The sequence below is a fragment of the Oryctolagus cuniculus genome, chromosome 9, assembly GCF_051225735.1.
Source record: "Oryctolagus cuniculus isolate XC-2025 breed Fujian yellow rabbit chromosome 9, ASM5122573v1, whole genome shotgun sequence".
In the NCBI taxonomy this organism is placed as follows: Eukaryota; Metazoa; Chordata; class Mammalia; order Lagomorpha; family Leporidae; genus Oryctolagus; species Oryctolagus cuniculus.
In genome coordinates, this window is record NC_142875.1 from 113,595,760 (window position 1) to 113,623,114 (window position 27,355).

The window sequence follows — 27,355 nt, forward strand, 5'->3', positions numbered from 1 at the left end:
ACTAATCATCAGATTATCAAAGGAAAATACTGGGATGCAGATATATCTAAAACTCACAGTGCTTAATTTTAGCTTATTATTGGTGTGAAACACTATTAGAGAATGGATGGACAGAAGGAAGAATGGATGGGTAAAATAAAAATATACCTACTAAATACACTTTGCCAGCAAAGACTATACTGAGAGTGCCTAATGTGCCTGGTACCTGCTTGGTTGCTGGAGAGGCCACTCACACCAGCACTGGGGATTGGTTATGATAGACCACACCTAGAAAGTCATGCTTCTTCTTTACTAAGGCCAAAACAGACTCTTTCTCATGTCACATTAAGATTCTATTTGTATTTTTCATTTTGTAGTTCAAGTAAAGAAACATCCTTACCCGAGCAACTTCTACTTGGGAACTCGGGGACTCTGCTTTCAACAAATGTAGTACAGGTTTTGCACAAATGCCAGTCATACAAGGCAGAATGAGATACCTCTTATAAAAAAGATATAAACTTACTTAAAAGCACAGGGGAAGGAGGGATTAATTTTTATTAGAAATTCATGGATGAGATCTTAGTTGAGCTGCTGTTGACAGTTAGGTAGAAATTGTTGCAGACAGAGACCATGCAGTGTCTTCGTAATTTTCCACTTCTAGAAAAGTGTGCAAACTCATTTTGTGCTCAGATGTCTCATTTTATGTACATCGGAAGGTAAGACATATTTCCAACATGTGTGTTAAGATCTCCAAAGGCAAATCATGCGTGCAACTCTCCTGGGTGCAGCTGTGTCACATGGAGTATTTTTATCTTGGTACTAGTTATAAGTATACTATTGTTGAGGGATTTTGTTTTTTGTTTTTTTAATGTTTTTGTTTTTATAATAAAGATCAAGATACAGAGACACTTTTCCTGTAGTGAAGGTATGATAAAGTGAAAAATATTTTCATAACTTTGCTTTAGAAGTGGTTAAGTTACTACTTGACAAATACAAGATATTTTAAGTGTGATTGGTGATATGTTAGTATACACATATGTACATTTTGTGGATGACATGTCACTCACAAAATATTAGAGATATGTATACTTAAAACCACATTTGTTCTTCACATAAGTTTGTCTGTATACTAGAATTGAATTTTTAAAATTAAACTATTTAATACATATGCTTCTGTATTCAATTAATAGATTAAGTATTCAGTATAATAGATTTTAAAATTATTTGAAAATGAGCATCCTTTCTTTTACAGCTCCTTATCCACCTCGAAATATTTCTGTTCGAATTGTAAACTTGAACAAAAACAACTGGGAAGAACAGAGTGGCAGTTTCCCAGAGGAATCATTCATGAGATCACCAGAAACAATAGAAAAAGACAGAATCTTCCATTTTACAGAGGAAACTCCTGAGCCATCTGGAAACATTTCTTCTGGTTGGCCTGATTTTAATAGCAGTGACTATGAAACTACGTCTCAGCCATATTGGTGGGACAGCGCATCTGCAACTCCTGAAAGTGAAGATGAATTTGTCAGTGTACTTCCCATGGAATACGAAAATAACAATACACTCAGTGAGGCTGAGAAGCCCACACCAGCCCCTTTCTCTTTCTTCCCTGTGCAAATGATATTGAGCTGGCTACCCCCAAAACCCCCCACTGCCTTTGATGGGTTCCATATTCACATAGAGAGAGAAGGTAAGGCCATAGGAAATCAGAGGAATTCAGAAACGCTACAAAGGAATGGAAATTGAAATGTTTGTATTTTTGTTTAATTTTTACTTATTTATTTGAGAAACAGAGAGAAAAAACTCTGGTGCACAGATTCACTTCCCTAAATGCTCCCAAATGCCAGGCCAAACCCAGGATTCAAGAACCCCATCCACATCTCCCATGTGGGTGGTAGGGATCCAACTATGTGAGCCATCACCTGCCGTTTCACAAGGTGAACATTGGCAGAGATTCAAACCCTTAAACTCCCATGTGAGATGTGGACATCCCAACTGATGGCTTCACTACTAGGCCACACATGCACCCTAGGAATGTTTTTCAACTTGAGTTTAGAAAGAAAGGATGATTGGTAGACAGTTGATATCTAAACGAAAGGTAAAGAAAGAGGAGTTTAATTGAGTGTTCCTTGCAGACTAAGAGCAGAAAATAGATCAGAATCAAGTTTGTGTGATTGATGAGTTACAATCACTAGCAACTGTATACACTTCACTGCCCAACATTTCATATACACCAGGCTACTCAAGAAAACTTTATATTCAAAAATATTTTGGGTGAAATATCCGACCATTACAAATATTGTAGAATGTTTTTGAGAAATTTTGTTTTCTCGTATGCAAATGTGTGAAATATGCAGAAAATAATTTTTCTAACAAAATATACCACCAAGAGTGTGAGAACTGTGTCCTGCTTACCTAGCTACTCTGAATCCTCTTATGGTAAGCTCTCTGGAAGCAGCACCTACATTTTCCTAAAGAGGAGTTCATAGTCAAACAGATAATACACAGCAATTAATATTTCCACTGTGGCTATTCTTTGAGGCTTCCAAAAGTTTGTGGAAAAATGGAACTAAAAGATCAAGCACATTCCATGAACCTTTTTTTTTTTTTTTTTGACAGGCAGAGTGGACAGTGAGAGAGAGAGAGAGAGACAGAGAGAAAGGTCTTCCTTTTACCGTTGGTTCACCCTCCAGTGACCGCCGTGGCCAGCGCGCTGTGGCCGGCACACCACGCTGATCTGATGGCAGGAGCCAGGTACTTATCCTGGTCTCCCGTGGGGTGCAGGGCCCAAGCACTTGGGCCATCCTCCACTGCCTTCCCTGGCCACAGCAGAGAGCTGGCCTGGAAGAGGGGCAACCGGGACAGAATCCGGCGCCCCAACTGGGTCTAGAACCTGGTGTGCCGGCGCCACGAGGCGGAGGATTAGCCTAGTGAGCCGCGGTGCCGGCCCCATGAACCTTTCAAAGCACTCTCATGATATATCATGTATTCACTTATGCAGTATTTGGAATTTATTCTTCATATTTTAGTCCACCAATTTATGAAAGCAGAGCTATGGCATTCAGCAACTATGGGTCATATATCGTACATAATATCTCAATTGTTGCTTGATATATTTTTACTAAATCATTTTCTATTTTCCAGTTTAGTAACTTGGGCCATGAATCATATACCACTTGTGTTTAGTAGGTTTTTGTATTCATTTCTTTTTTGTTTTGTTTTTACAATAACTACTTTATTTTATACTTTGCAGTTAAGTAGTTTGGGTGACAAGAGTTGTCAGGTTGCCAAATTTGAATTATAGTGACAGCCTTATTGTCAGGATACGACATTAGAATCATGTAGTCTCACATGTGATGTACTTGTTTACTCCTATTTTATTAACAGAATGAGATACAATGCCTGTAGATTCTTCTATGCTTGGTAGTAGAGCAATCAATCATATCAAAATGTTACATAAAACTCAAATCCTTCATCATTTCCAATTATTTGAGTGAAAAGTAATTTGCCTGGGTTGCTTTATAATTTAAAAAAAAAAAAAAAAGCCTCCTTAGTCTGTTCTGTGGAAAATAGGATCTTGAAACAGAATATTTCTTGCTACTTTCAGGAAAGTTCCATCACGCTTTTATCTGACCACAGTGTGTTCTTTCAAAGGCTGCTGTAGTCACCAACTGATGATAACAACTTCAAATGAAGGGATAAACAGCAGGAGATGGGCAGTGAAGCCATGCAAAACTTAAAATTTCTGGAAGCAAGTAAATGAAGGATAAATAATGCAAATGTCCAAAAATATATACAGAATAGTTATTTCTATGAGAAAGTATTTAATGTATTTTAAAGCATTTCTGGGTATTTAATGCTACCACAAAGAACTTACAAAACATTTTATGCGAATTGTTTTTCTTCCAAAGCCAATGATTACCATCTTCTCAGAATGCTCTACTTCTGTTTTATGCACAGAATTTTGTTAGGGAAGAGTAGATAAGCATACAAAGTCTATACCCATTCCTAGCTTTATTGGTTTGAGATCATATTTTAGTTTTTTTTAAAATGTTGAAATGTGAAAATTTTGAGCTGCCCTTCATCTTTCTTGTTTTTGGTACCTTCAGAGGTGTAATTAACAAAAGAAGTAATTTTTAAAATAATTAATTGACTGGCCCTACAAGGAGGTGTTCTTTCATACATATATATATATTTTCCTTTTTATGTTTGGTTTAGAGAACTTCACTGAATATTCGACAGTGGATGAAGAGGCGCATGAATTTGTTGCAGAACTCAAGGAGCCCGGGAAATACAAGTTATCTGTGACAACCTTTAGTGCCTCAGGATCTTGCGAAACTCGAGAAAGTCAGTCAGCAAAATCACTAAGCTTTTATATCAGTAAGTAGCAAAGAAATTATTTTGCACTTACAGGAGGAACTAGCACAATGAAACTGGTGAGATTAATGATACTTGGTGGTCAATTATTCACAAACCTTAGGGACCCTGAGAAATTTTCAAGTTCAGGAGAGGCCCAGCTCCATGAGTATCTGACAGCAGAGAAAATGTAGGTATGTTTGATGGTAGCAACCCTATTCAGGGTATCTGACTTGAAGATGTTTTTATTGCTGTGATAATTGAACATTTATTAAACTGACCTTCTATTCTAACCATAACAAAGTCTCCAAGGACTTGGACATATGGTGTGGGAAATACGACTTTCTGTTTGAGGGCATAATGAAATCTGATATTACAGGATTGTGTGAAATATCTCAACAGAGTGTTGGGTCTGTAAAGCTGAGAAGACAGACAAGGATTTAAGCATAGTTACACCCAGGTGGAATCCATAACGTTGGCAGAAGACAAAGAGCATACTAAAAGCCACACGTTCAAATTTTAGGGCAACATTTACTGATTCCAGAAAGGATAACGGCAGAGAGAAACCAGATCTCTACAGCCTGCACAAAGAGTGCATGTCCCTAGATTGTTTTTACCTCAAGTATGGTTACTAAAAGTTGAGGTTAAAAATCATTTTCCTAGTTTATCAGCAGTTACACGTATGTCTCCATCAGCACAAAGAAAATGAGATGGCAATGGCCAAAACTTGTTATCAGGAAAGAACGACCACCATATACCTGATTGCCTTCTCTAAAGGCAAAATAAAATAAATAATCATCAAATAACCCTCAGTGGTGGGCTAGGGGATAGGGATGTGGACCTGGGGTGGGGAAATGAAATCAGTTATTTAGAAGCTTAAAAATGTCCCAAATTCCCCTCCCTCCATGTAACATTTTGTTTAGGAACCCAAAAATCTTACCAGGAGTGAAAGTCCTGAAAGACCCATCAGACACGCAGAAAGGGCATTTGTGACTGCCTGGTGTGACTCTGGTGCGGGGACCTTTGCCATGAGAGCGCTTGAGAGTGGGAGTGAAGTGGAGTGTTCAGTTCTTCCCACAAGGCTGAATGTTTCTTTGGGCCGAACTGTGGCTCACTTGGTTAATCCTCCACCTGCGGTGTTGGCATCCCATAAGGACGCCGGTTCGAGTCCCGGCTGCTCCTCTTCCAATCCAGCTCTCTGCTGTGGCCTGGGAAAGCAGTGGAGGATGGCCCAGGTTCTTGGGCCCCTGCACCCACGCGGGAGACCTGGAAGAAGCTCCTGGCTTTGGAATGGCACAGTTCTGGCCGGTCCAGTCAATCAGGGAGTGAATCAGCGGATGAAGAACCTCTCTCTCTCTCTGCATCTCCTTCTCTCTCTGTGTAACCCTGACTTTCAAATAAATAAATAAATAAATAAATATTTTTTAAAAAAAGCAAGCCAAGAACAAAAAAATTTAAATATGTATATATATATGTATATATAAATTCTGCAGACTAAATACTTAACTGGGTAAGTGAGCAACAAATGAAGGCATATTAGTTTCACTCAACACAGAGTAGTCACACATTAGCTAAATTATATTTGCAGCACATTGTTTCAGACATTCTGATACCTGAATTGCCACATAATTACCTTAAGATTTTTGTTTAGGCTGGTGCATTATGATTCATATTTATCACAAATGTGATAGTCTTTCCACCAGAGATGATAATTTAGGTCACTGTTTACATTAGGCACCCAACAGCCTTATGAAGGGACAGGACCATTTTTACCAAGTTTAATTCTTCTTTTACATTTTTAAATATTTACTTAATTTATTTGAAAGGCAGAGAGACATAGGAGATAGGCAGCTCTCTCCTTTCATCTTAGGCACTCCCTAAATGCCTACAATAGCCAGGGCTTGGCAAGGCCAAACCAGGAGGTGGGAAATCAATCCATGTCTCCCATGTGAAAAGCAGGACCCAAATATGTAGGCCATTCTCTGCTTCCTTCCCAGGTCTGCATTATCAGGGAGCTGGAATCAGGAGCAGACCTAGGTGTCAAACCCAGGTGTTTTGATATGCTATACAGACAAACCAAGTGATGTCTTTTTATTATTATTTTATTTTAAAGGCAGAGTTACAGAGAAAGGGAGAGACACAGAGAGAGAGAGAGAGAGAGAGAGAGAGAGAGAGAAATCTCCCATCTGCTGGTCAATCCTCAAATGGCTGTAGCACCCAGAGCTGGGCCAGTCTGAAGCCAGGAGCCAGGAGCTTCCTCTGGGTCCCCCATGTGGGTGCTGGGGCCCAAGCACTTGGACCATCTTCCACTGCTTTCCCAGATGTATTAACAGGGAGCTGGATCAGAAATGAAGCAGCTGGGTCTCAAGCAAGCACCCATATGGGATGCTGGCATCCCAGGCAGTAGCTTAACCCTCTATGCCTCAAACCAGCTCTACCAAGTGGTGTCTTAACCACTATACCAAAAGCCCACTCAAACGAACATTTTTATTATCCTTATTATCCCCTATTTGCATGCGGGAAAAATACTGAGTTACAAAATGTTCAGATGCTTCTGTAAATGTCAGAATGCAGACTAGAATTTAGGATTATTTGATAACAAAGTCCATTTCTGTGTAGCTTGCAATGACCCATTATCTTGGGTTGATTTTTCAGGTCAGCCTTTAAAAACTATTGAGTGCTTGAATTTGTTTGATTGACTCCTACTTTTTTCTGTCTGTGCCCTACTAGACCAGGAATATTCCTAATAGTAATAGCAGTTCAGTTATATAGTTCTTTACTATACACTATTTCATGTGATCACAACCACAGCCTACTGGAGATTAAGCAGGTGCTGTTATGACATGTTGTCACAAAACATTGACTTGGGAGGCAGGAGTTCTGGTTAGGTCACAAGAAGTTACTAGCTCTAGGACAATGGGCAATGTCTATGGGACTCAGATTCCTCACCCACAAAATAATTCTTTCCAATTCTAACGTTCCAAGATATGTCCATTTGGCAGAGCAAATGAATGAAATTCAGAAAAATTTGATCACTTGTCAAAGATTACACCACTAATTGTAAGCATAAGTGGGTCGTGGGCCAATTTTCCACCTCCAAACTGATGCTTTCACTATTTCATGGTGCTCCAGGAAGTCTCGTAGAGTTCAGAGCCTGGATTTTGGAATCATACTTCATGTGTCTGAATCCCAGCTATACTTGTCCTATTCCTGCCTCCATTTCTTCATATGAAAGGGAGATTTAATAATAATACTTGTCTCGTCAGCCGGCGCCGCGGCTCACTAGGCTAATCCTCCGCCTAGCGGCGCCGGCACACCGGGTTCTAGTCCCGGTCGGGGCGCCGGATTCTGTCCCGGTTGCCCCCCTTCCAGGCCAGCTCTCTGCTGTGGCCAGGGAGTGCAGTGGAGGATGGCCCAGGTGCTTGGGCCCTGCACCCCATGGGAGACCAGGAAAAGCACCTGGCTCCTGGCTCCTGCCATCGGATCAGCGCGGTGCGCCGGCCGCAGCGCGCCACACCGGCCGCAGCGCGCTGGCCGCGGCGGCCATTGGAGGGTGAACCAACGGCAAAGGAAGACCTTTCTCTCTGTCTCTCTCTCTCACTGTCCACTCTGCCTGTCAAAAAAATAATAATAATAATAATAATACTTGTCTCGTCTGTTTATTATAAAAATTAAAGGATTCAAATACTTGAACACATGTAAACTTAAAACAGTGCCTAGCATGTAATTGACTCTGCTCATCATTATTATCTTTTTTAATTATCATTTCCCTTGCACCATTCACACTGAGCATGAGTCTGCCCCCCGCATCTTCACCCCAGCAGAGCCACTTGAGCCCTTTCTTCTCCTGTCCCGGGATCCAGCCTAGGAATGGAGCTTCCTGTTAAGGAATTTAGAAATGCATCCTAAGCAAATAAAAAGAAGGTACACATTTGCATTTCAACAAAGAATTTCTGTAGTTAATAATCATCTTAACATTTCTTAAATCCTTAGTTCTCAGGCACTGTGCTCGAAACCACTTTAGACCCAAGTGAACAAGACCAGCTTTGGGCCCTAACATGGATATATTTTATAATAATACAAACCCCCCACATCCATCAAATTATCACCCAGGTTTTAGTTGGTCCTTTAATTGACCAGCTTGTTGTCTGTTCCTTCTCTCACAGTCATAGCCTATCTCCTTGATCCCATGGTTGCCAAATCTCACTTTTTCCACAAGACTGCAGTAGAGGCTGTTTTTGTTTTTGTTTTCGTTGTTGTTGTTTTTTGACAGGCAGAGTTAGACAGTGAGAGAGAGAGACAGAGAAAAAGGTCTTCTTTCCGTTGGTTCACCCCCCAAGAGTCCACTACAGCCAGCACGCTGTGCTGATCCGAAGCCAGGAGCCAGGTGCTTCCTCCTGGTCTCCCATGCAGGTGCAGGGCCCAAGCACTTGGGCCATCCTCCACTGCCCTCCTGGGCCACAGCAGAGAGCTGGACTGGAAGAGCAGCAACCAGGACTAGAACCTAGGGTGCCGGTGCCGCAGCGGAGGATTAGCCTAGTGAGCCACAGGGGCTATTTTTAATCTCAAGTAATTATTTCTGGAGACCAAAAGTCCTGGTAGCAAAGGAATTTGAAACACTGCTATTTCCACTTTGTTGAATGTAAAGGAAAGTCTCCCTACTGAAGATTCTGTCAGCATGCCCGTGACCACTGAGGTGGGACTCTTGTCTCTGGGTAGAAGTATTTTGTTGTTGCTAAGGCTACGGTTGTTCAGATCAGTGGGGTGCTCCTAGAGCTATAACTGGACAGAGGTTCTGAGAAGCTACCGGTTTTACTGCCAGTCTTGCTTTGATTATCTTTGTTAGGGCAAATGGAAAACGACATGATTTGTACAGCTAGCATCTTACCATCTGCAACTTTTCTTTTGTTCTGATTTGAAACATTCAGGTCCTACAGGAGAGTGGATTGAAGAGCTGACAGAGAAGCCCCAGCATGTGAGCGTCCATGTTTTAAGCTCGACCACTGCTTTGATGTCCTGGACATCTTCCCAGGAGAACTATAACAGCACCATTGTGTCTGTGGTGTCACTGACCTGCCAGAAACAAAAGGAGAGCCAGAGGCTTGAAAAGCAGTACTGTACACAGGTAAAGCACAGGGCACGTAGCCAGGCGCACCCGCCCTACTGAGGCAGAGCCTCACAGGGCAATGCAAGGAGGTGATGGCTAGAAGCCCTGCTGAGGTCTCCCAGGCAGGTATGTTGCAAGCAGCATCTGCAGGAGCCAGGAGAGGGACCAAGAAATGCTACAAATGGCCCTTCAGTTACACCACCATCTTCCATTTCCTTTCTAGGAGGACCATGTATGTGCCTTTCACCTTCATTCTTTATTTGAGAGAATTTGCTAAGCACTAACAATGTTTCAGGCAGTAGGAAACATGCTGGAGATCTAGATAACGTTTAAACATCCTGCTCTTGGCAGATCCTGTAATCTAAGAACAAGGGGTATGTGAACACATGATGACTGCACCATATAGAATAAGGCCTAGACAGAAAGTGAAAGACAGCAACGGGGTCTGAATTTACAGAAGTGAGGAGCTGGGCATGAATGATACAACTTCAGGAGACAGAAGATGTAGAAACTGGTCAGAAAAAAACATTGCCAAGAGAGGAGAGTTTGAGGATTTTTTGGCTTTTCAGTTTTACTTTTCCCTATTCTTTTCATCTTTGCCTATGAAAGTAATGCATGCTTGCTGGAACAACAATTGAAAAGCCCAAAGGACATAAAGCAAAAAACTCCTCCCCATTAATCACAACTGAGAGGAGGTGGGAGGGATTAAACATGAGTTAGCTGACCTGGAAGGGGAGCCAGGTTGGGGACAGGCAGAGGCAGCATGCCACCATCATCTTGAATGACTGCAGAATGCGTGCACACACCCCTCACCTGTCCTGAAAGAAACTGTACAACCCTGAGCCAGGAGGAGCATTGCTGTCAGGAGCCCTGAGTCCCCAGGCCACGCCCTGATCTCCTAAAATCTGGCTTCATTTTTTCATAAGGTCGTATTTGAGAGTTCCTGGTGTTTTACAAACACATTTTCTTCACTGCAGGCAATTCAAGTAGAGCAATTCATGTCGATTGATGTGGAGCAGGTTGGAAATGTAGTACTCAGAAGAATGTTTGCTATGGGAAAGTTATTTGGAGTGTTTTCATTCTGCCTAGGAAAATTAGGCATTTAGTACAATTCAAACAGTGGGAAATTTTAAATTTATAAGGCGGATGCAGGAATCAAGGCCCCCAGAGCACTAGAAGGCAGTAGAATGCTGAGATCAGACCATACTTGAAGGTGAGGCTACCCCTTGACTTGAGTAAATTCCCCAGTAAATGAGCTGAACTGATTACCTGCTAATCACAACTCAATGTGCAGCCTATCCTTCCCTAAGCATATCCAAGGAGACTGGCTCTTTACACCTGCAGCAATGTACCATTTCTCCCTTGCCCCAGCTAGTGCACATGTTACATATCATTCATGTAGAAGGAGCAAGGGGAGGGGATGAGGAAGGGGAGGAGGAAGGGGAAAAAAAGAAATGAAGAGACAGAAATGTGAATACAGGTTTGCAGATCAGCAGAAACTCAGAAATTGATGAGAAATTTTGTGCTTATAATTTGTCACCAAGGCAGGTAGTTTGTAATACTATTGCCCTCTTGTCACTCTTTAATGGATATTTGTCTACAAAGCTGCTTCTTATTTAAAAAATACAGCTTTCCTTGGATGAATTTATTATACTGGCAAATTTAAATGGCTGTGACTCCAGGTATTCATTTGAATGGACAGAATCAACTTTTGCCAAAAATATTGGACAACTACAGAAATTTTAGCACCATCCTGAAACAATCTACACTCTATGTCCTGTGTCATTTTAATATTCTAAACAAGCAAAATGGGTGATTAATTAACTAGGTCACCATTGATGGTTATGGGGGGATGTCTACAATTTATTCTTGAGTTTAAGGAAAAGTTTGGAGCAATATTTATGCAAATAGCACATATTCAGATTGGTATCATAGTATTTATGTATATGTGTTAGAGCAGGTCTAGGAGAATTCTTACCACAATGTCAGGATTTGTGGAAGGAGAACTCGAAGTTTTTCAATTTATTTCATTGTGACTCATCTACTATGTGAACTATTTTTACAATGAGTGTGCTCACTTTATCACTTAGAATGCATTTTGTCATTATTGTTGCTATTATTAGTTTAAAAGGCAGTGGGGAAAAATATCTAGAGAGCTCACATCCTTTGGTTCACTCACCAAATGTCTAGGCTGGGCCAAGCCATAGCTGGGAATACAATCCAAGTCCACATGGGTGGCAAGGACACAATTACTAGAGTCATCACCACTACCTCCCAAGGTCTGCATTAGCAGGAAGCTGGAGTCACAGTCCTGAGCCAGGTATCCCAGACCCACGTATTCTTGTATAGGACGCAGGTATCTTAGCTACTAGGCCAAACACCTGCCCTAGAAAGTTTTTTAAGGAAATAAGACAGTACTGCTTAGTAGAGGGTAGCATGAATGTTCTTATTCATGCTTAGTGTCATTTGGAAATGCTGTATCAGATGAGGACTTCCAGTTGATTAGCTTTGTCAATAAGGATTCCAGTAGAATTAAAAGTCTAAAACATGGGTAGAAATCTTGATAAGAAAGAATATAAATAGGAAAGGAAGGGTGGAAATGCTAACCTGTTAATTCAACTAATCTTCTCTGATAAAGCTCATTTAAAAGAAATTTGATATACACTGTTCCTTCCACTTATGTGTACGAGTTGTCCAGATGTGAATCATAGAATAATTCTGTGTATAATGAGTTTCTGATATTATAAAACTTTCAAATTCATATCATATAATCAGTAGTATTTTTATTCTCAAAATATTCATGAGACTTTTAGAAAATTGTATGGGGCTGACATTGTGGTTCAGCAGGTTAAGCTGACACTTGCCATATTGACATCTTACATCAGAGTGCCAATTCAACTCTTGGCTGCTCCAGCTTCCTGCTAATGCACCTGGGAAAGCAGCAGGTAATGGCCTAAGTACTTGGGTCCCTGCCATGCATGTGGGAAACCCAGATGGAGTTCTTAATTCCTGGCTTTGTCCTGGATCAGCCCTGGCTGTTGCAGGTATTTGGGGAGCAAGCCAGAGGATGGAAGAATGCTCGCTCTCTCTTGCTCGCTCTCTCTCTCTCTCCCTCTCTCTCTCTCTCTCGATATGGGTGTCTGTCTGTCTCTCCCTCTCTGTATCATTCTGCATTCATAATAAATATGTAAGTATTTTTAAAAATTTACAACATAAGTAAGTTGTCAACCAAATTGTTATACATTGATTTGTGTTCTTCCTGCAGCAATTCTGCAATTCTGTGTATCCCAAGTGACAAAATGTTGGTAAGATTTAACATTTATTGTTAATTTGGTTGACACAGTCTTAACAACTCTGTGAGACATATATTACTACTATTTAGCAATGAAGAGAACAAGATAAGAACTTCAAATAAAACATAAATAAATCCACATGCTTGATTTAAGGTGTTCTGAAAGAGAACCTATGTTATTCCAACTAAGCAAGACTGTTTTACATAATAAAGACACTAAAGATCAAAGAAGCACACTTCTTTTTTTTTAAAGACATTTATTTATTTGAGAGGCCGAGTTATAGATAGAGAGAGGTCTTCTATCCACTGGTTCACTCCCCCCAAATGTCTACAACATCCAGAGCTGGACCAACCTAAATCCAGGAACTGGGAGTTTCTTCCAGGTCTCCCATGTGGGTGCAGGGGCCCAAGCACTTGTGTCATCTTCCACTGCTTTCTCAGGTGCATTAGGAGGGAGCTGGATCAGAAGAGGAGCAGCTGGGACATGAACCAGCACCCATATGGGATGCCAGCACCAGAGGTGGAGGCTTACTACACCACAGTGCCAGCCCCAGAAGCACTCTTCTTAACATGTTAGTTGGATCATCAATCCTTCTGTATACCAACACTCAATTTTAATAAATGCATCTTATTCATCTATAGGTTTATATGCTTTTTAAAGAACAGTAATTATGAAAGAGCTCATTTAATAAGAAATGTTCTATACAACCATATTTCATGGGATTACAACAGCCTTGAGGGGTGATGATCACTGTCTTGATGCTCAGCCCAGTGACTTGTTCATAGTATACATTAGAAGGCACATTGCTAGGTTCTAGTTCCAACACTGAATCTAAGTATGTGACCTTGGCCATTCTTTGGCTTTATTTTCTCAATCTATTAAATGTGAGATTTGTCCTAGATAATCTCTGAGGTCATTTATGTCTCTATAATTGGATATTATATGCCTCTAAGTCATGAGAGACAAGACATCCCTGCACTGATCTTTGTACATAATCAGCTGACACTACAATTTAGGATGTCAGACTACCCTATGGTATTGCTGATTTGATTACGGCTAGAGGCTGGTGTGTCTGTCATGTGCATAGCTACAAATGACATTGATGGGTATAAAGCAGTTCACAGCAGGTCTTATTAAATCCAGCCATAGAATTCGAATGTTCTGGTTTCCTTTCAGTGTTTACATAAACTATAAATCATCCTGCTTTTAAAATCTGACCTTCCCCACCGTGAGGAAAGGATTCTGAATTTCAAAGTCCTCCGTGGTTCTACAAAAAGTCCTTGAACACAGCTTCAGCCTTGCTGTCGCATTCTTCAAGCCCAACTCTAAATAAATTTTTATTGGGTGTTTGATTTAAAGGTGAACTCAAGCAAACGTATTATTGAAAATCTGGTTCCTGGTGCCCAGTACCAGGTTGTGATGTACCTAAGAAAAGGCCCTCTGATTGGACCACCTTCAGATCCTGTGACATTTGCCATTGGTAAGTCCCTTGCCTTAAGAAAATGACTTATCTTTGTCAGGGTATTGGTTGGGAGGATGCAGTGTGCAAGCTTAAATCTTTATCATTGTCTGTGGAAGATCTATTCTAGTTTACCAATATTCCCTCTTCAGATTTCAGCCATCCTTTAGTGTCCATGGGGTGTTGGTTTCAGGACCCCCCTGCATATATCAAAATCCTCAGATGCTCAACTGCCTTATCTAAAATGACGTATTGAATTTGTGTATAACCTACATACATCCTGCCATCATGAATACTTTGAATATCTCTAGATTACTTATGATACATAAAACAATGTAAATATTATATAAATAGGTGTATAAACATTGCTTAGGGGATAATGACATGAAAGAAAGACTATGTATGTTCAGCACAGATGCAATTTTTTTTTCAGATATTTTCAACCTTGAGTTGGTTAAATCTCTGACATGGAAATCTATAGACGAGGATGACTAGCAGTCATAAATAACTACAATTATATAATTGGCAAACTATAATTATGTAGTTGGCAAAAATATAGAATTTACCATGTAGGGGGAAAAATCAGAGGCAAATGCATTTACTTTGGTTTTCAATGGTTATAAAGTAGTAGTTTCAAGTCATTGCTAAGATTAAACTTTCCTTTCTGGCTTTATTTTTTCACACCCATCTCTCTTCTTTTTAGTGCCCACTGGAATAAAGGACTTAATGCTTTATCCCTTGGGTCCTACAGCAGTGGTTCTGAGCTGGACCAGACCTTACCTAGGAGTGTTCAGAAAATACGTGGTTGAAATGTTTTATTTCAACCCTGCAACTATGACATCTGAGTGGACCACCTACTATGAAATAGCCGCAACTGTCTCCTTAACTGCTTCCGTGGTAATCTTCCTTAGCCGCCGCCATGCCACCATGGGTTCCTGTGTTGCTCTGTCAAAACTGTCAGAAAAGTTACCATTTTGTAGCTACACACAAGGGGTCTGCTGCACACACATGTTAGTTGTCTTGCTACTAGGTTTTTTTGGGTGTTTGGAGTTCCATTTTTGTTATGAGAGGGAGAGAGAGAAAATTGTGGCCAAGTACTAGAGGGAGAGAGAAAATTTTGAGGATGTAGTTTTCACTACTAGTTGAATTTGTTAGTCAACAATTCGTCCTAAGAAACCTGCTTAAGGCTGAGGGGAGCTATCAAGTGCTCTCTCTCTGCTCCTGAGTTTTCCCTCAGGCACTCAGTGGTTCACTGATGCTGCCTGACTAATGATGGCTCTTCTTGACAGCTACAAATCAGTTAAGCACCTGTAATGTCAGCCTATTAGAGAATGGTTGTCAGGAGAACAGGTAGTGATGGCTCTTTCTGGGACTAGAATATTTTTTTATAAGTATAGGTTTCACATAGGTATGCATGAAGTACGATTGTCCTCTGCCCAGGTGGATTCTAGGAAGCGCCACTCACACGGTCTCCTGCTCATGGTCCACCTTGGAATAATGCAAGCTGTGAGTTATCCGTCTTAGACAGGGGGATAGGTTCATCCAGTCACTTACTAATAAGTGTTATTTCACTTGCATAGTATAACAGGAAGTTGCAAAATGAAACAAAAGTCAGAAATATTGGGATCTTATTTTGAATCACCTTTTAAAAATTATAGTTTGTATTTCATTTTATTTATGCCTCACTTCATTCTAGAAAGAATTTTTTATGGACTATTTACTAGACATAAAAAGGTGCCCCAAAAAGGAAAGAGAAATTACTTAAAATGACCTAGTGGACATTACCAAAAATACTATTTTTCCCCTTTGTTCTCTGTCTCTTTTTTTGTTTCCTCATTCAGAGAATAGCTAATCTGTTGCCAGCATGGTACTACAACTTTCGGGTAACCATGGTGACATGGGGAGATCCAGAACTGAGCTGTTGTGACAGTTCCACCATAAGCTTCATCACAGGTGAGTGGCACTTGAGAAATGGTGCCACACTTCCAGAAAGCTTCAGCTACCCACCCAGCACTGACTGAGCATCAACTTCACGGAAGAGAATGTGCTTGTTTCTAATCATTATTTGTTTAGCTGATAATCTTTAAAAACTAAAATATCACTTTTATTCTGCATTCCTGCCCTTGGCTGATTTTTATTCTGAGTCACTGCCCTGGACTTGTGTGTTCCATATTGGGATTGATTGGAAAAGAAAGGTGGCAGGCAGAGTCGTCAGCTTCACATCACACATGCCATTGATTTCAGTCATGTGATGATTATATTTGTTAGATTGCTTCTATTTCCTTATTTATTAAGCCGTTTAATAAAGTTACCAACTGACTGTAGTAGGGTCCATTCAGCTGTTAAAAACATAGGCTCTGGCAGTGGGCATTTGGCCTAGCCATTGGGGCGCCTTTTGGAATGCCTGTGCCCTGTGTCAGAGTACCTGGGCTCAGAACCCTATTCCAGCTTCCTGCTAATGCCCATTGTAGAAGGTGTTAGGTGATGGCTCAAGGAATTGGACCCTTGTCTCCCAGGTGGAGATTGCATTCCTGGGGCTTTGGGCTCCACCTTAAACAAGTCCCAGTTGTTGTGGACATTTGGATGGACAACCAGTGAGTGGAAGCTCTCCATGTCTGTCTTTCTCTGTTATGTCTAAGTATCCATCACTATGTCTCTCATAAATAAATAAACATCTTTTTTAAAATTTTTTTTATTAGACAGGCAGAGTTAGACAGTGAGAGAGAGACAGAGAGAAAAGTCTTCCTTCTGTTGGTTCACCCCCCAAATGGCTGCTACGGCCAGCGCGTTGCGCCGATCCGAAGCCAGGAGCCAGGTGCTTCTTCCTGGTCTCCCATGCGGGTGCAGGGGCCCAAGCACTTGGGCCATCCTCCACTGCCCTCCCAGGCCAGAGCGGAGAGCTGGACTGGAAGAGGAGCAACCGGGACTAGAACCTGGTGCCTATATGGGATGCCGGCACCGCAGGCGGAGGATTAACCAAGTGAGCCACGGTGCCGGCCCCAAGAAACATAATTTTAAAAATAGGCTCTGAAGGCAGATAGTTCTGGATTTGAGCTGGGGCTCTGCCATGTACCACATGTAACCTTGAGCAAGCTAACTTTTCTAAGACTCAGTCTTGTAGACATGTGAAATAGGGATGATAATGAAAAGGGGCTCATTTAACAAACACTTGGCTATTTCAACTAAGATTTTGAGAACTTCTTGCTGGACCTCAAAGCTGTAGTTAGACTTGTACTGAGAAATCAGGGGAGAAAAATGGTTAGATGAAGAATAATTTTGGCAAAGTAGCATCCTTACTGAACATCCAATTTTGTTGAAACTTATCTGTTAAAAACATGGAAATAAATCTATCCCATGAATTTCTTAGACAACTTAGACGGTATGTCACGTTTCTGTACAACCCAGTATCCAGAGCACTCTCTGCTCTAGATGTTAATAATATTAGAAAGGAAAAGTTAAAGAATACCCCAAAAAAGAGAAAATACCATAAGCTCCTGACTACATACTAATTACATGTTTAACTGTAATTAAATTTCACCATATCAATAAGCCTTCCAGCTCATCACTGCTGAGGTTTCCTATCTGAGAACACTCCTTCCTCACAGATGGGACAACTGTCTGGAAAGGGCCCAGACGTAGCAGCTACACCTGGGCCTGCTCACTGTTCACAGTGGAGCTCCCAGCAATTATCTTAATGATCGCAGACTTCTATACCTACTGACAGCTGACTAATGGAGCAGACTGTCTCCAAACACCACCCTGACAGTCTTTGGTTTGTCTCAGAAGAAGGATGTCAGACTTTAAATATTAATAGAATTTGGTGCTCTGGCTCATAGCTTAATAAGTGCTGGAAAAGGTGGGGAAGTGACTGAGATGGGTTAGGTTTGAAACAATTTAGGTGGACATAGAAGTCTGGATAAATAAACTGTGATTTATAAATAATCTGTTTACCTTGGGAAGTGGTCTATTGTTTCCAATCAATTCATCTTTGAGAATTTCTTATCTTTTCCTGAGACAAACAATTAAGTCATGCTTAAGCAGTCTACAGTCTTATCTAAGCACATTGACACAGGTGATCTCAAATTCTCATTTCTATAAACTGGGTATCTTATTATCTCATAGAACAGTGTCAGAATTAAATTATACAATATAAATTACTACTAATGTGTAACTTTAATACTTTTTAAAACAGGTTGAAATTCTAGTGTGTGGGTTTTTTTTTATTTTTCATTTGTTTGAGGGGAGTTTTTTTTTTTTTTGCTATTATTACCTCATTCCAAATAAGAGTCTTATTTAAAAAAAATAAAGTTCTTATGCTTTGAATATCAGTCCAGATTACCAAATTTTGTAATGTAAAGAGATACAGAGGCAAACATATTTATTAAATATTATTTATTAGGACCTCAAGTCTATTCTCTTTGTTTGGCAACTTGGCAAGCCAAACTCAGTAATTATGCTAATATACCAAATGATGACTAATAAACAAATAGTGACATCTTGTGGCCTTTTAGTAATATGCTTGATTTTAAAGCAACACACAGTATGAAAATCTGAAGACTGAGAGCATATGACAGAAAGGTATGCGTTTCTGGCTTTGTAATTTTAAAATATTTATTGTCCTCTCTACAAGTAGAACATGTAAAATATACTTTGAAGTGTATGTATGTGTATATGATGAAACACTATTGGACTATATTAAGAGACTATAAAAAAGACAAATTTTGTGGGGAGCAACTCGGACTAGACTAAGTTACTGGAATTAAGACTTATTCTATGCATCTGCTCTCCCACAATATGGCGCTGAGAAGGGAGAAACAGCTTCTACACAGCTGCCTCCAGTTCAACCAATAAACTGTAGGACCTGCTCCTGATTGGAGGAGAGCAGCGTACTTGGCGTGTGGGTAGCAGAGTTGGGATTGGTGGAAGAGGACTATAAAGGAGGAGAGAGACAACATGCACCAGGAACATCTAAGGGGAACATCTATCTGAAGGAACACCTGTGTAGCCCCCGAGAGAGCTGGCCGGCGGTGTGCCGCTCCCCCGCGGAAGTGGGGAAAAGTGGCAGGGGGAACCGCCCTTCCACGGAGGTGGAAGGGACGGTAGCCAACCCAGGAAGAACCAGCAGCAAACCCGGGGAGGGCCGAGCAGACGAAAGAACAGCGCAGGGTCCTGTGTCGTTCCTCCACGAAGAGGGGGAGCGACAAAATTTATTTTCCTTTGTAGAATATTCTGAAACATGATGTGGATTTGTGTTACTTTTTAGATATATTGTTGGTATTTCAAGTTTTTATTGTTGAACACTATAAAAATGCTACTCCCTTGGGGGCCGGCGCCATGGCTCACTTGGTTAATCTTCCACCTGTGGTGTTGGCATCCCATATGGGCACCTAGTTCTAGTCCCGATTGCTCCTCTTCCAGTCCAACTCTCTGCTGTGGCCCGGGAGGGCAGTGGAGGATGGCCCAAGTGTTTGGGCTCCTGCACCCGCATGGGAGACCAGGAGGAAGCACCTGGCTCCTGGCTTCGGATAGGCGCCAACACCGGCTGTAGTGGCCACTTGGGGAGTGAACCAACCTTTCTCTCTGTCTCTCTTTCTCACTGTCTATAACTCTACGTGTCAAATAAAAAAAAATTTAAAAAAAGAAATACTACTCCCATTACACCTGAAACAAATGCTTTTTTTTTACTTTATATAAATGCTTCAGTGAAAAATTGTTTTGAAAGTATAGTTACTTTGTGAATGTAATAACTATTAGCAGAATATTAAAGAAAATAATTCTTTATTATTTATAGAAATCCTCCTCCAAATATTTTACATGACTTTGGTTTGAATTTCAGAATGAAGCATTTGCTTATCTTCCAACCAATTTATGTGTAGAATTTAAACTCAACTGTGTACTATATTCAGTATTTTTTCATCTTCAGCATTATCTATAACTTGAAAAATAATTAAAATATGCTTTCAGAGCTCATCTATTATAAAGTTTGTGATAAACTGCCTCCCAAGTAGCAAAGTTTTCACATTTTAAATGCAGGGCCGGTGCTGTGGCACAGTGGGTTAAAGCCCTGGCCTGAAGCGCCGACATCCCATACGGGTGCCGGTTCAATTCCACTGCTCCTCTTCCAATCCAGCTCTCTGCTATGGCTGTCCTTGGGCCCCTGCACCCTCGTGGGAGACCCGGAGAAAGCTCCTGGCTCCTGGCTTTGGATCGGTGCAGCTCCGGCCTTTGCGGCCATCTGGGGAGTGAACCAGCTGATGGAAGACCTCTCACTCTGCCTCTCTCTGTAACTCTGTCTTTCAAATAAATAAAATAAATCTTTAAAAAAAAAAACAAATTTTAAATGCATAAGAGTATAAAATAATGTCAGTGTTACAATTTAGTTACGTGACAGGATAAAAAGTAAAGTCGTTTCCTTCCTTCCCCTACTACTCCCTTCAGCAGCATTTATGAAGAGCCTGCTTGCTACAGAGCCTGGACCAGACAGTGCCAATGACACCGCCTGTTATGTTATGGAACCTACATTTGTCTTCCATCCTATTTATAATACTTTTGTCTTCTACCCCTCTATCCCACTGCTCTTTATTCCTGTAAACTTTTCACTGCCCCTCAATGAAAGAACACACATTTTCAAATACTGTTTGGGTAATAATTTTACCAATGTCTGTTAATATTAAATTAACTAGTGCAATAAATGTACCTGATCAAGTAAGTGAATAGTGTAAGAATCTTGTAACTGTAAAATTTATATAAAAGATCATGCTATACCCTCAGGCATAAATGGGTCTGGCTTTCTTGTGTATGAGATAAGCAAGGTGGGGTCCCCTGGATAAAAAACCTACCCTGTACCACCCACCTACCCTCTGCTGTGCAGAAGTCCATTAGACCCCAGGCCAACCTGTGGTGTGAATTTTAATCTCTAATTTAACTCTACATGTGATTTCATGTTTCACTGAGAAGTATTTTAATTTTCATTAGTGTGTTACACTAAATTATCCCGTTTTCTCCCTTCCAGCCCCAGTAGCTCCAGAAATCACTTCTGTGGAATATTTCAACAGCCTGCTATATATCAGCTGGACATATGGGGACGACACAACAGACCTGTCACATTCTAGAATGCTACACTGGATGGTTGTAGCAGAAGGAAAGAAGAAAATTAAAAAGAGTGTATGTTTCTTTGAATTTCAGCATTAGGCATCTGAAAATATAGTTGTGTGAACTATCAAATATCATTACATAAACATTTATGGAGATATTGAACAAATATTTGTATGCCAGATGGCACTGCTTTAGGCTCTGGAGATTGGACAGTAAAAATTAAATTCTTCCTAGCCTAGAGCTTACCTTGGAGTCTCTTAACAAGGTATTGAAATATTTGTAACTACTGATTTTATTTACATTTAAGTGTAAATACTCTCCCTATATATGTGGGTATTTTGGAAATATTGATTCCTTTTCTTCTGGTACATTAGACTTTTCAACATTATATTAATTAGGGTTCAGATGAAACTACCGTAAAACAACAAACAGACAAACAAAAGAAAGCGACTAAAACACAATATAAGCTTATGTTTCTCTTGTGATAGCCCAGGGCGACTAAGGCTTTTCTGTTGTAAGCAGTCATCCAGGAACCCAGCTTCTATTCCTCCATCTGCCACTATGTGGAGTCCTCATCTACACAGGGAAGTCATTGCAGCCAATTCCAGCCTGCAGGGAGGGATAAGAGAACGTTGGAAGTCCAGCACTTACAGGACGTAATTTGAACTCCAAGTTGTGCATGTGACTTCTGGTTAAAATCCATTGGTCGGGATTGTGTCACGTAGCCTCTTTGCTGCGGGAAGGATGGGATGTGTAGTCAGGACACAATAGATGTACAGGCACTGCTCAGTTTCTCCTGAATGTTCTATAACAACCCAGAAATCCCCTTTGCTTTCTTTTTCTTAAGATTTATTTTATTTATTTACTTATTTGAAAGGCATAGTTGCTGAGAGAGAGGGAAGGAGAGTCAGAGAGATGTTCCATCTGCTGGTTCAATCCCAAATGGCTATACCAGCCAAGGATGGGCCAGCTGGAAGCCAGGAGCCAGGAGTTTCTTTGGTTCTCCCACATAGGAGGCAGGAGCCCAGGGACTTGGAGCATCTTCCATTGCTTTCCCAGGCACACTAGCAAGGAGCTGGATGGGGAGTGGAGCAGCAGAGATTTGAACCCACACCCATATGGGGCTCAACCTGCTGCACCACAGTGCAGGCCCCAGCAACACCTTTTCCTAAAACCTGCTGTGACTATGTGGAAAACAGAGGAATACCCTTTTCTAAATAAGGAAATTTACTATCAAATTATTCTATCTGATATGTATTATTAAATTTTAGTGCTGCCTGGCATTTGGCTCAGTTGTTAAATTTATAGGGGCCAGTGTTGTGGTGCAGCAGGTAAAGCTACCATTTGTGACGCCCATATCTCTTCTGTTTCCGTCTCTCTACGTAACTCTGACTTTCAAAATAAATAAATTTTTCAAAAATAAATATATATAGCGTTCAGAGGATATACTGTGTTCATAATATAATCCATTATAGACTGCAGCAGAGAGGAAATATCTGCTATGGCTCTGTGTCTGTTGGAGTGTGGGTGGGCGCTGGCTCATTCACTAGAAAGATTAAGCTCTCAATTTTCAATATTCTTGCAGGTAACACGCAATGTCATGACCGCAATTCTCAGCTTGCCTCCAGGAGACATCTACAACCTTTCAGTAACTGCTTGCACGGAAAGAGGAAGTAATACCTCCATGCTCCGCCTTGTCAAGCTAGGTAACAGGGGTGAACAGGTGTGGGTGTGGCAGTAATCATGCTAAGAGAACAGATGCTGCATAGGTGGATTCAGCACAGGCTTGCCTCCATTAAATAACAACAAACCACAGCTCATTCTCTTTTCTAAGTGGAAAATAGACGTTTATACTACCAAGACAGAGCAGTTTCAATTATATATGTTTTTGTGAGCAGAATAGATACCATACTGGAAGACAGAGGTGCTTACCATCTTATTAAGGTGAGAGGAAGCAAGTAATGGTAGGATTTTAGAGATGGAGAGAGCTTAGAAAGTATCTAGTGTGATATTCTCTCAACATTACATTTTCAAATAGATACTACTTTAAATGTTTCTTGAACTTTTCAGGAAGGAAAAACAAGTTTCAAAAAAATTACTTCTACTGAATCATAGCACTGGGAATCAATAAGCTGTTCTCCAATGATATCTTAATGTTAGGTGAAATTTTGTCTTTATACTTCTCCTGAAAACATGACAATCTATATATAATGCAACTGTTTGTATATTTCTTCCTAAAAACTAAATAACTGTATATTTTATCCTATTGTCAAAAATTCTATTTTCTATTCTACTAATCATGTTATTGTGTTTTATAAGCTCTTTCAACTTTCTGTAACACAATGCTTTGCCACCTGTAACTGCTCAAAAGATACTGTTAAATTGAGTTGAAATTGCTGATCTCAAAGTGTAACATAATATTCCAGTTAATATATAACCAAAAAACAAGTGTCAGCTTTTAGGGAAGTAAAATAACATTTTGCTTTAGTAATAACTGAATTATGATTTGCAGTGCTTACATTCTAGTCATTTTAGCTTTCTGCACAGCATTCAACTTGGCATACGTAGAAGTCATATTAATTCTACTTTACATAAAAAATATAATTTTGGCACACAGATTTTTCAGATTGTTCCAATCAGAATGATATCATTAAAGCTATCACCACAACTGGCCCCTGTACCCACGTGGGAGACACAAATGGAGCTCCTGGCTCCTGGCTTCAGCTAGTCCAACACTGGCCATTGCAGTCATCTAGTGAGTGAACCAGCAGATGAAAGACCTCCCTCTTTCTGTCTCTCCCTTTTGCTTTGTAACTCTAACTTTCCAAATAAATAAATACATCTCAAAAAAAAAAATCCTATCTCACAGCAAAGTGCTTGGGGTTCCATATCTGACTTGGCTCCAGGTACTTTTTTTTAAAGATGTATTTATTGATTTATTGATATTTTAAAGATGCATTTATTGATAATCACGGTTACAGAGAGAGGAGGGGGAGAGAAAGAGACAGAGAGAGAGAGAGGAAGAGAGAGACTGGTGCTGCGGCGTAGTGGATAAAGCTTCTCCTTCCTTCTCTCTCTGTGTAACTTTGACTTTCAAATAAATAAATAAATCTTTAACGAGAGAGAGAGAATCTTCCATCTACTGGTTCACTCCCCAAATGGGTACAATAAATGGGTACAATGGCCAGAGCTGGGCCTATCCAAAGTCAGGAGCCAGGAGCTTCTTCTGGGTATCCCATTTGGGTGCAGGTGCCCAAGCACTTCGGCCATATTCTGCTGCTTTCCAGGTGCATTAGCAGGGAGCTAACTTGGAAGCGGAGCAAACAGGACTCAAACCAGCACCCAAATGAGGTGCCGGCACCACAGCAGGTGTCTTTTACCTGCTCAGCCACAATGCTGGCCCCTGGCTCCTGATTCTAGCTTTCTGGTAACACAGACCTGACAGGATCTCAGCTCTTAAGTGGGAGATCTAGATTGAGGTTTTGGCTGTTGGCTTTGGCCCTGGGCAGGTGCAGACATTTGGGGTATAAACCAGCTGATAGAAGTGTGCTCTCTCTCTGTCTCTCCCTCTCTCTTCCTCTCCCCCCCTTGTTCTCTCCTTTCTCTCCCTACTCTCCCTCTTCTCTTTCTCTCTCTCGCCCTATCAAATAAATAAGTAGAAAAACTAAAAGAGGAGTACATTTGGGATAAAGAACAAGGATTCTTCCTTGGATACACGAAGTTTGAAATGATTTGTGGACACTGAAGAGCAGATGTAAAGACATCATTGATCCATGTGCCTGGAAATAGGGAGAAATGCAGAGCTACAAATAAAACTTGAGAGTATCTGGATTATATCACAAAGCCATTGATAGCAACAGAGTAGAGAAGAGAAGCACTGGACGTAGGCTAAAAGAACCACTGCAGCATTTAGAGGTGGAGCAGAGGGGGAGGCAGCAGCGAGAGAAACTGAGACGAAACAGACAATGAAGAAAAAGAAAACCACAGAACGGAATTTGCACACCACTGCTCTGAAGCTTCTGCTTTACCCAGACCACAATCATATTCCAGCAGGTTCTGGATAAGGAATCCCTTGATCTCAGTGATTGCAGAGAGTTTGAGGTAATTTACTGCAATGTCCTCATTTGAGCAAGTGATCTCAGAGAAATATGACCCACTTTACACATTCTAGAGCCTAGTTATAAAACAGAAGTTTTATACTTTTACTCCATCTGTTATTTACATTTTCCTGGATTGGGGGTGTATTTTTTTCTAAAAATTTCAATTTTCTATGAACATGTTCAACAGAGCAGGGAGGAGCCCTATGGTTTTCTGTTCCCTATTCTTCTTCGTCGTTTTTAGATTTTAGTGATTAGGACAGTGGCTTGATTTTCTTAATCTCAGTTATGAAAACTTTTATATAGATTATAAATATTTAAAACATAATTTTGCTATAGGCAAGAGAGAATCAGAACACTTTGAGATGTTAGGAATTTAGGAAATATTAAATCTAGTTTTTTTCTGTTTCTTTCACTGTCATCTCTCATAATATTTTAGTAGATTATAAATAATGATAGACATTTGGTGAAATGTAATTTCTGACTTTAGGAAAACCCATACATTACATAGTGCTGCCTTTTATGGTCCTACTCCCAAATGAGGCCATTGCTTGCTATTGTGTAGAAGTTGGTGAGTTTACAGTTTTGGAAACAGTTGCTTGGATACATGTAGTCCCTATCTTTGGTAAGTGCTGTTAAATCATAGCACTGTCAAGTTTGACATACCTCTCCCTATCCACCCTCTTCTTGAATCCTCTGCTAGTGTGACAAACTTACTACCCTGTTTTCGGCCCCCACCCAAAAAATGAGTCCAATGAGATAGGAATGTGAATAAATCGTGTTAGGGTAGTGCAAAGAGAAATAAAGGACGATAAATGGATGAATGGAGAAAAGGGAAGAAGAAATATATATCCATTCTAAATGTAGAAGAGTAAGTCAAAAGGTTCATAGAAAATGGAATTAAAAATTAGGCGGAGGATTAACCTACTGCGCCACAGTGCCGGCCCCTGCAGAAAAAGTTTAATCCATGATTTTTTTTCCATAATATGCACTTTTCATTACTTTTCTAAGATCCCAAAAATGCAAATTTTTGTATAGGTGATGTTGGAGTTCAAGCCTGAAGCAGGTGAGTGAGCCAGGGGATGCCTGGGAGGAATTCTGTAAGCAGAGGGAAACCCAGGTGCACAGCTCTGCAAGCAACATGTGTCTGACAAGTTCAGAGAAAAGACAGGAAGTCAGTGTGGATGGAGTGGAATGAATAAGTCAGGGAGTAGTAGGTACCACGGCAGAGAGATAACAGGGGCAAGATCACGGCGGGCCATTGTAAAGACATTTTCACCCGAGTGAGAAAATATTCCGTGGGAGGGATTAAGCCAAGAAGTCACATGACCAAATGTGTTTCATAGAATTATTCTGGTGCAAATAGACGATTTGGGTTAAGAGCAAAAGTAGGAATCTAGTTAGATGAGATCACCATACATCATAATTGCCTCAAACAATACTGCATGACATCGATTATGGATCAGTTAAAAGCTAGTAATCCTCTCTCTGGCATCCTTTGCTTTTCAAGAGCATTTCAGTTTGGACACTTTCTGGAAATTACATCATCAACATTTAAGTTAGGGGATGCATATATCTGTCCTTGCTTGGATTGAGCTGGTAGCTGCAGAGGTGATTAAAAGTGATCAAATTAAAAATTTTTTTGAAGTTAGAGCTGAGAGAATCTGCTCACGGTTATGGACGTTGGCTATGAGTGGGTGTACAAAACCTAGGGAGACACCATGACATAGAGCCTGGGCAATTGGAAGGACAGTGATGCTATTTATTGAGTCACAGAAGATTATGAGAGAGATTGGTTGTGGAGGAAAATCAGTGGTGCAGGTTTGAAAGTGTCAATATTTGAAGGTGCCTATTAAACATTAAAGAACAGATACTGAGTAAGCAGTTAGATAAAGTTGCCTGAACTCTATGGAGACTTCACAACTGGGAATATAAATTTGGTGCTAGTTAGGAAATACATTTGATG

General features: G+C 40.5%; 1 protein-coding gene across 2 annotated transcripts in view; it reads left to right on the forward strand.

Annotated features, from left to right (window-relative positions):
• The window catches only part of PTPRO (protein tyrosine phosphatase receptor type O), a 274,380-nt gene that overhangs the window by 169,254 nt on the left and 77,771 nt on the right, over positions 1 to 27,355 (forward strand). For both annotated transcript variants that reach the window (XM_008259342.5, NM_001082750.1), the window contains 8 exon segments: positions 1,232 to 1,672; positions 4,201 to 4,362; positions 9,267 to 9,463; positions 14,098 to 14,218; positions 14,901 to 15,094; positions 16,039 to 16,150; positions 21,210 to 21,361; positions 22,878 to 22,998. In XM_008259342.5, coding sequence (XP_008257564.1) covers positions 1,232 to 1,672; positions 4,201 to 4,362; positions 9,267 to 9,463; positions 14,098 to 14,218; positions 14,901 to 15,094; positions 16,039 to 16,150; positions 21,210 to 21,361; positions 22,878 to 22,998 — 1,500 coding nt within the window.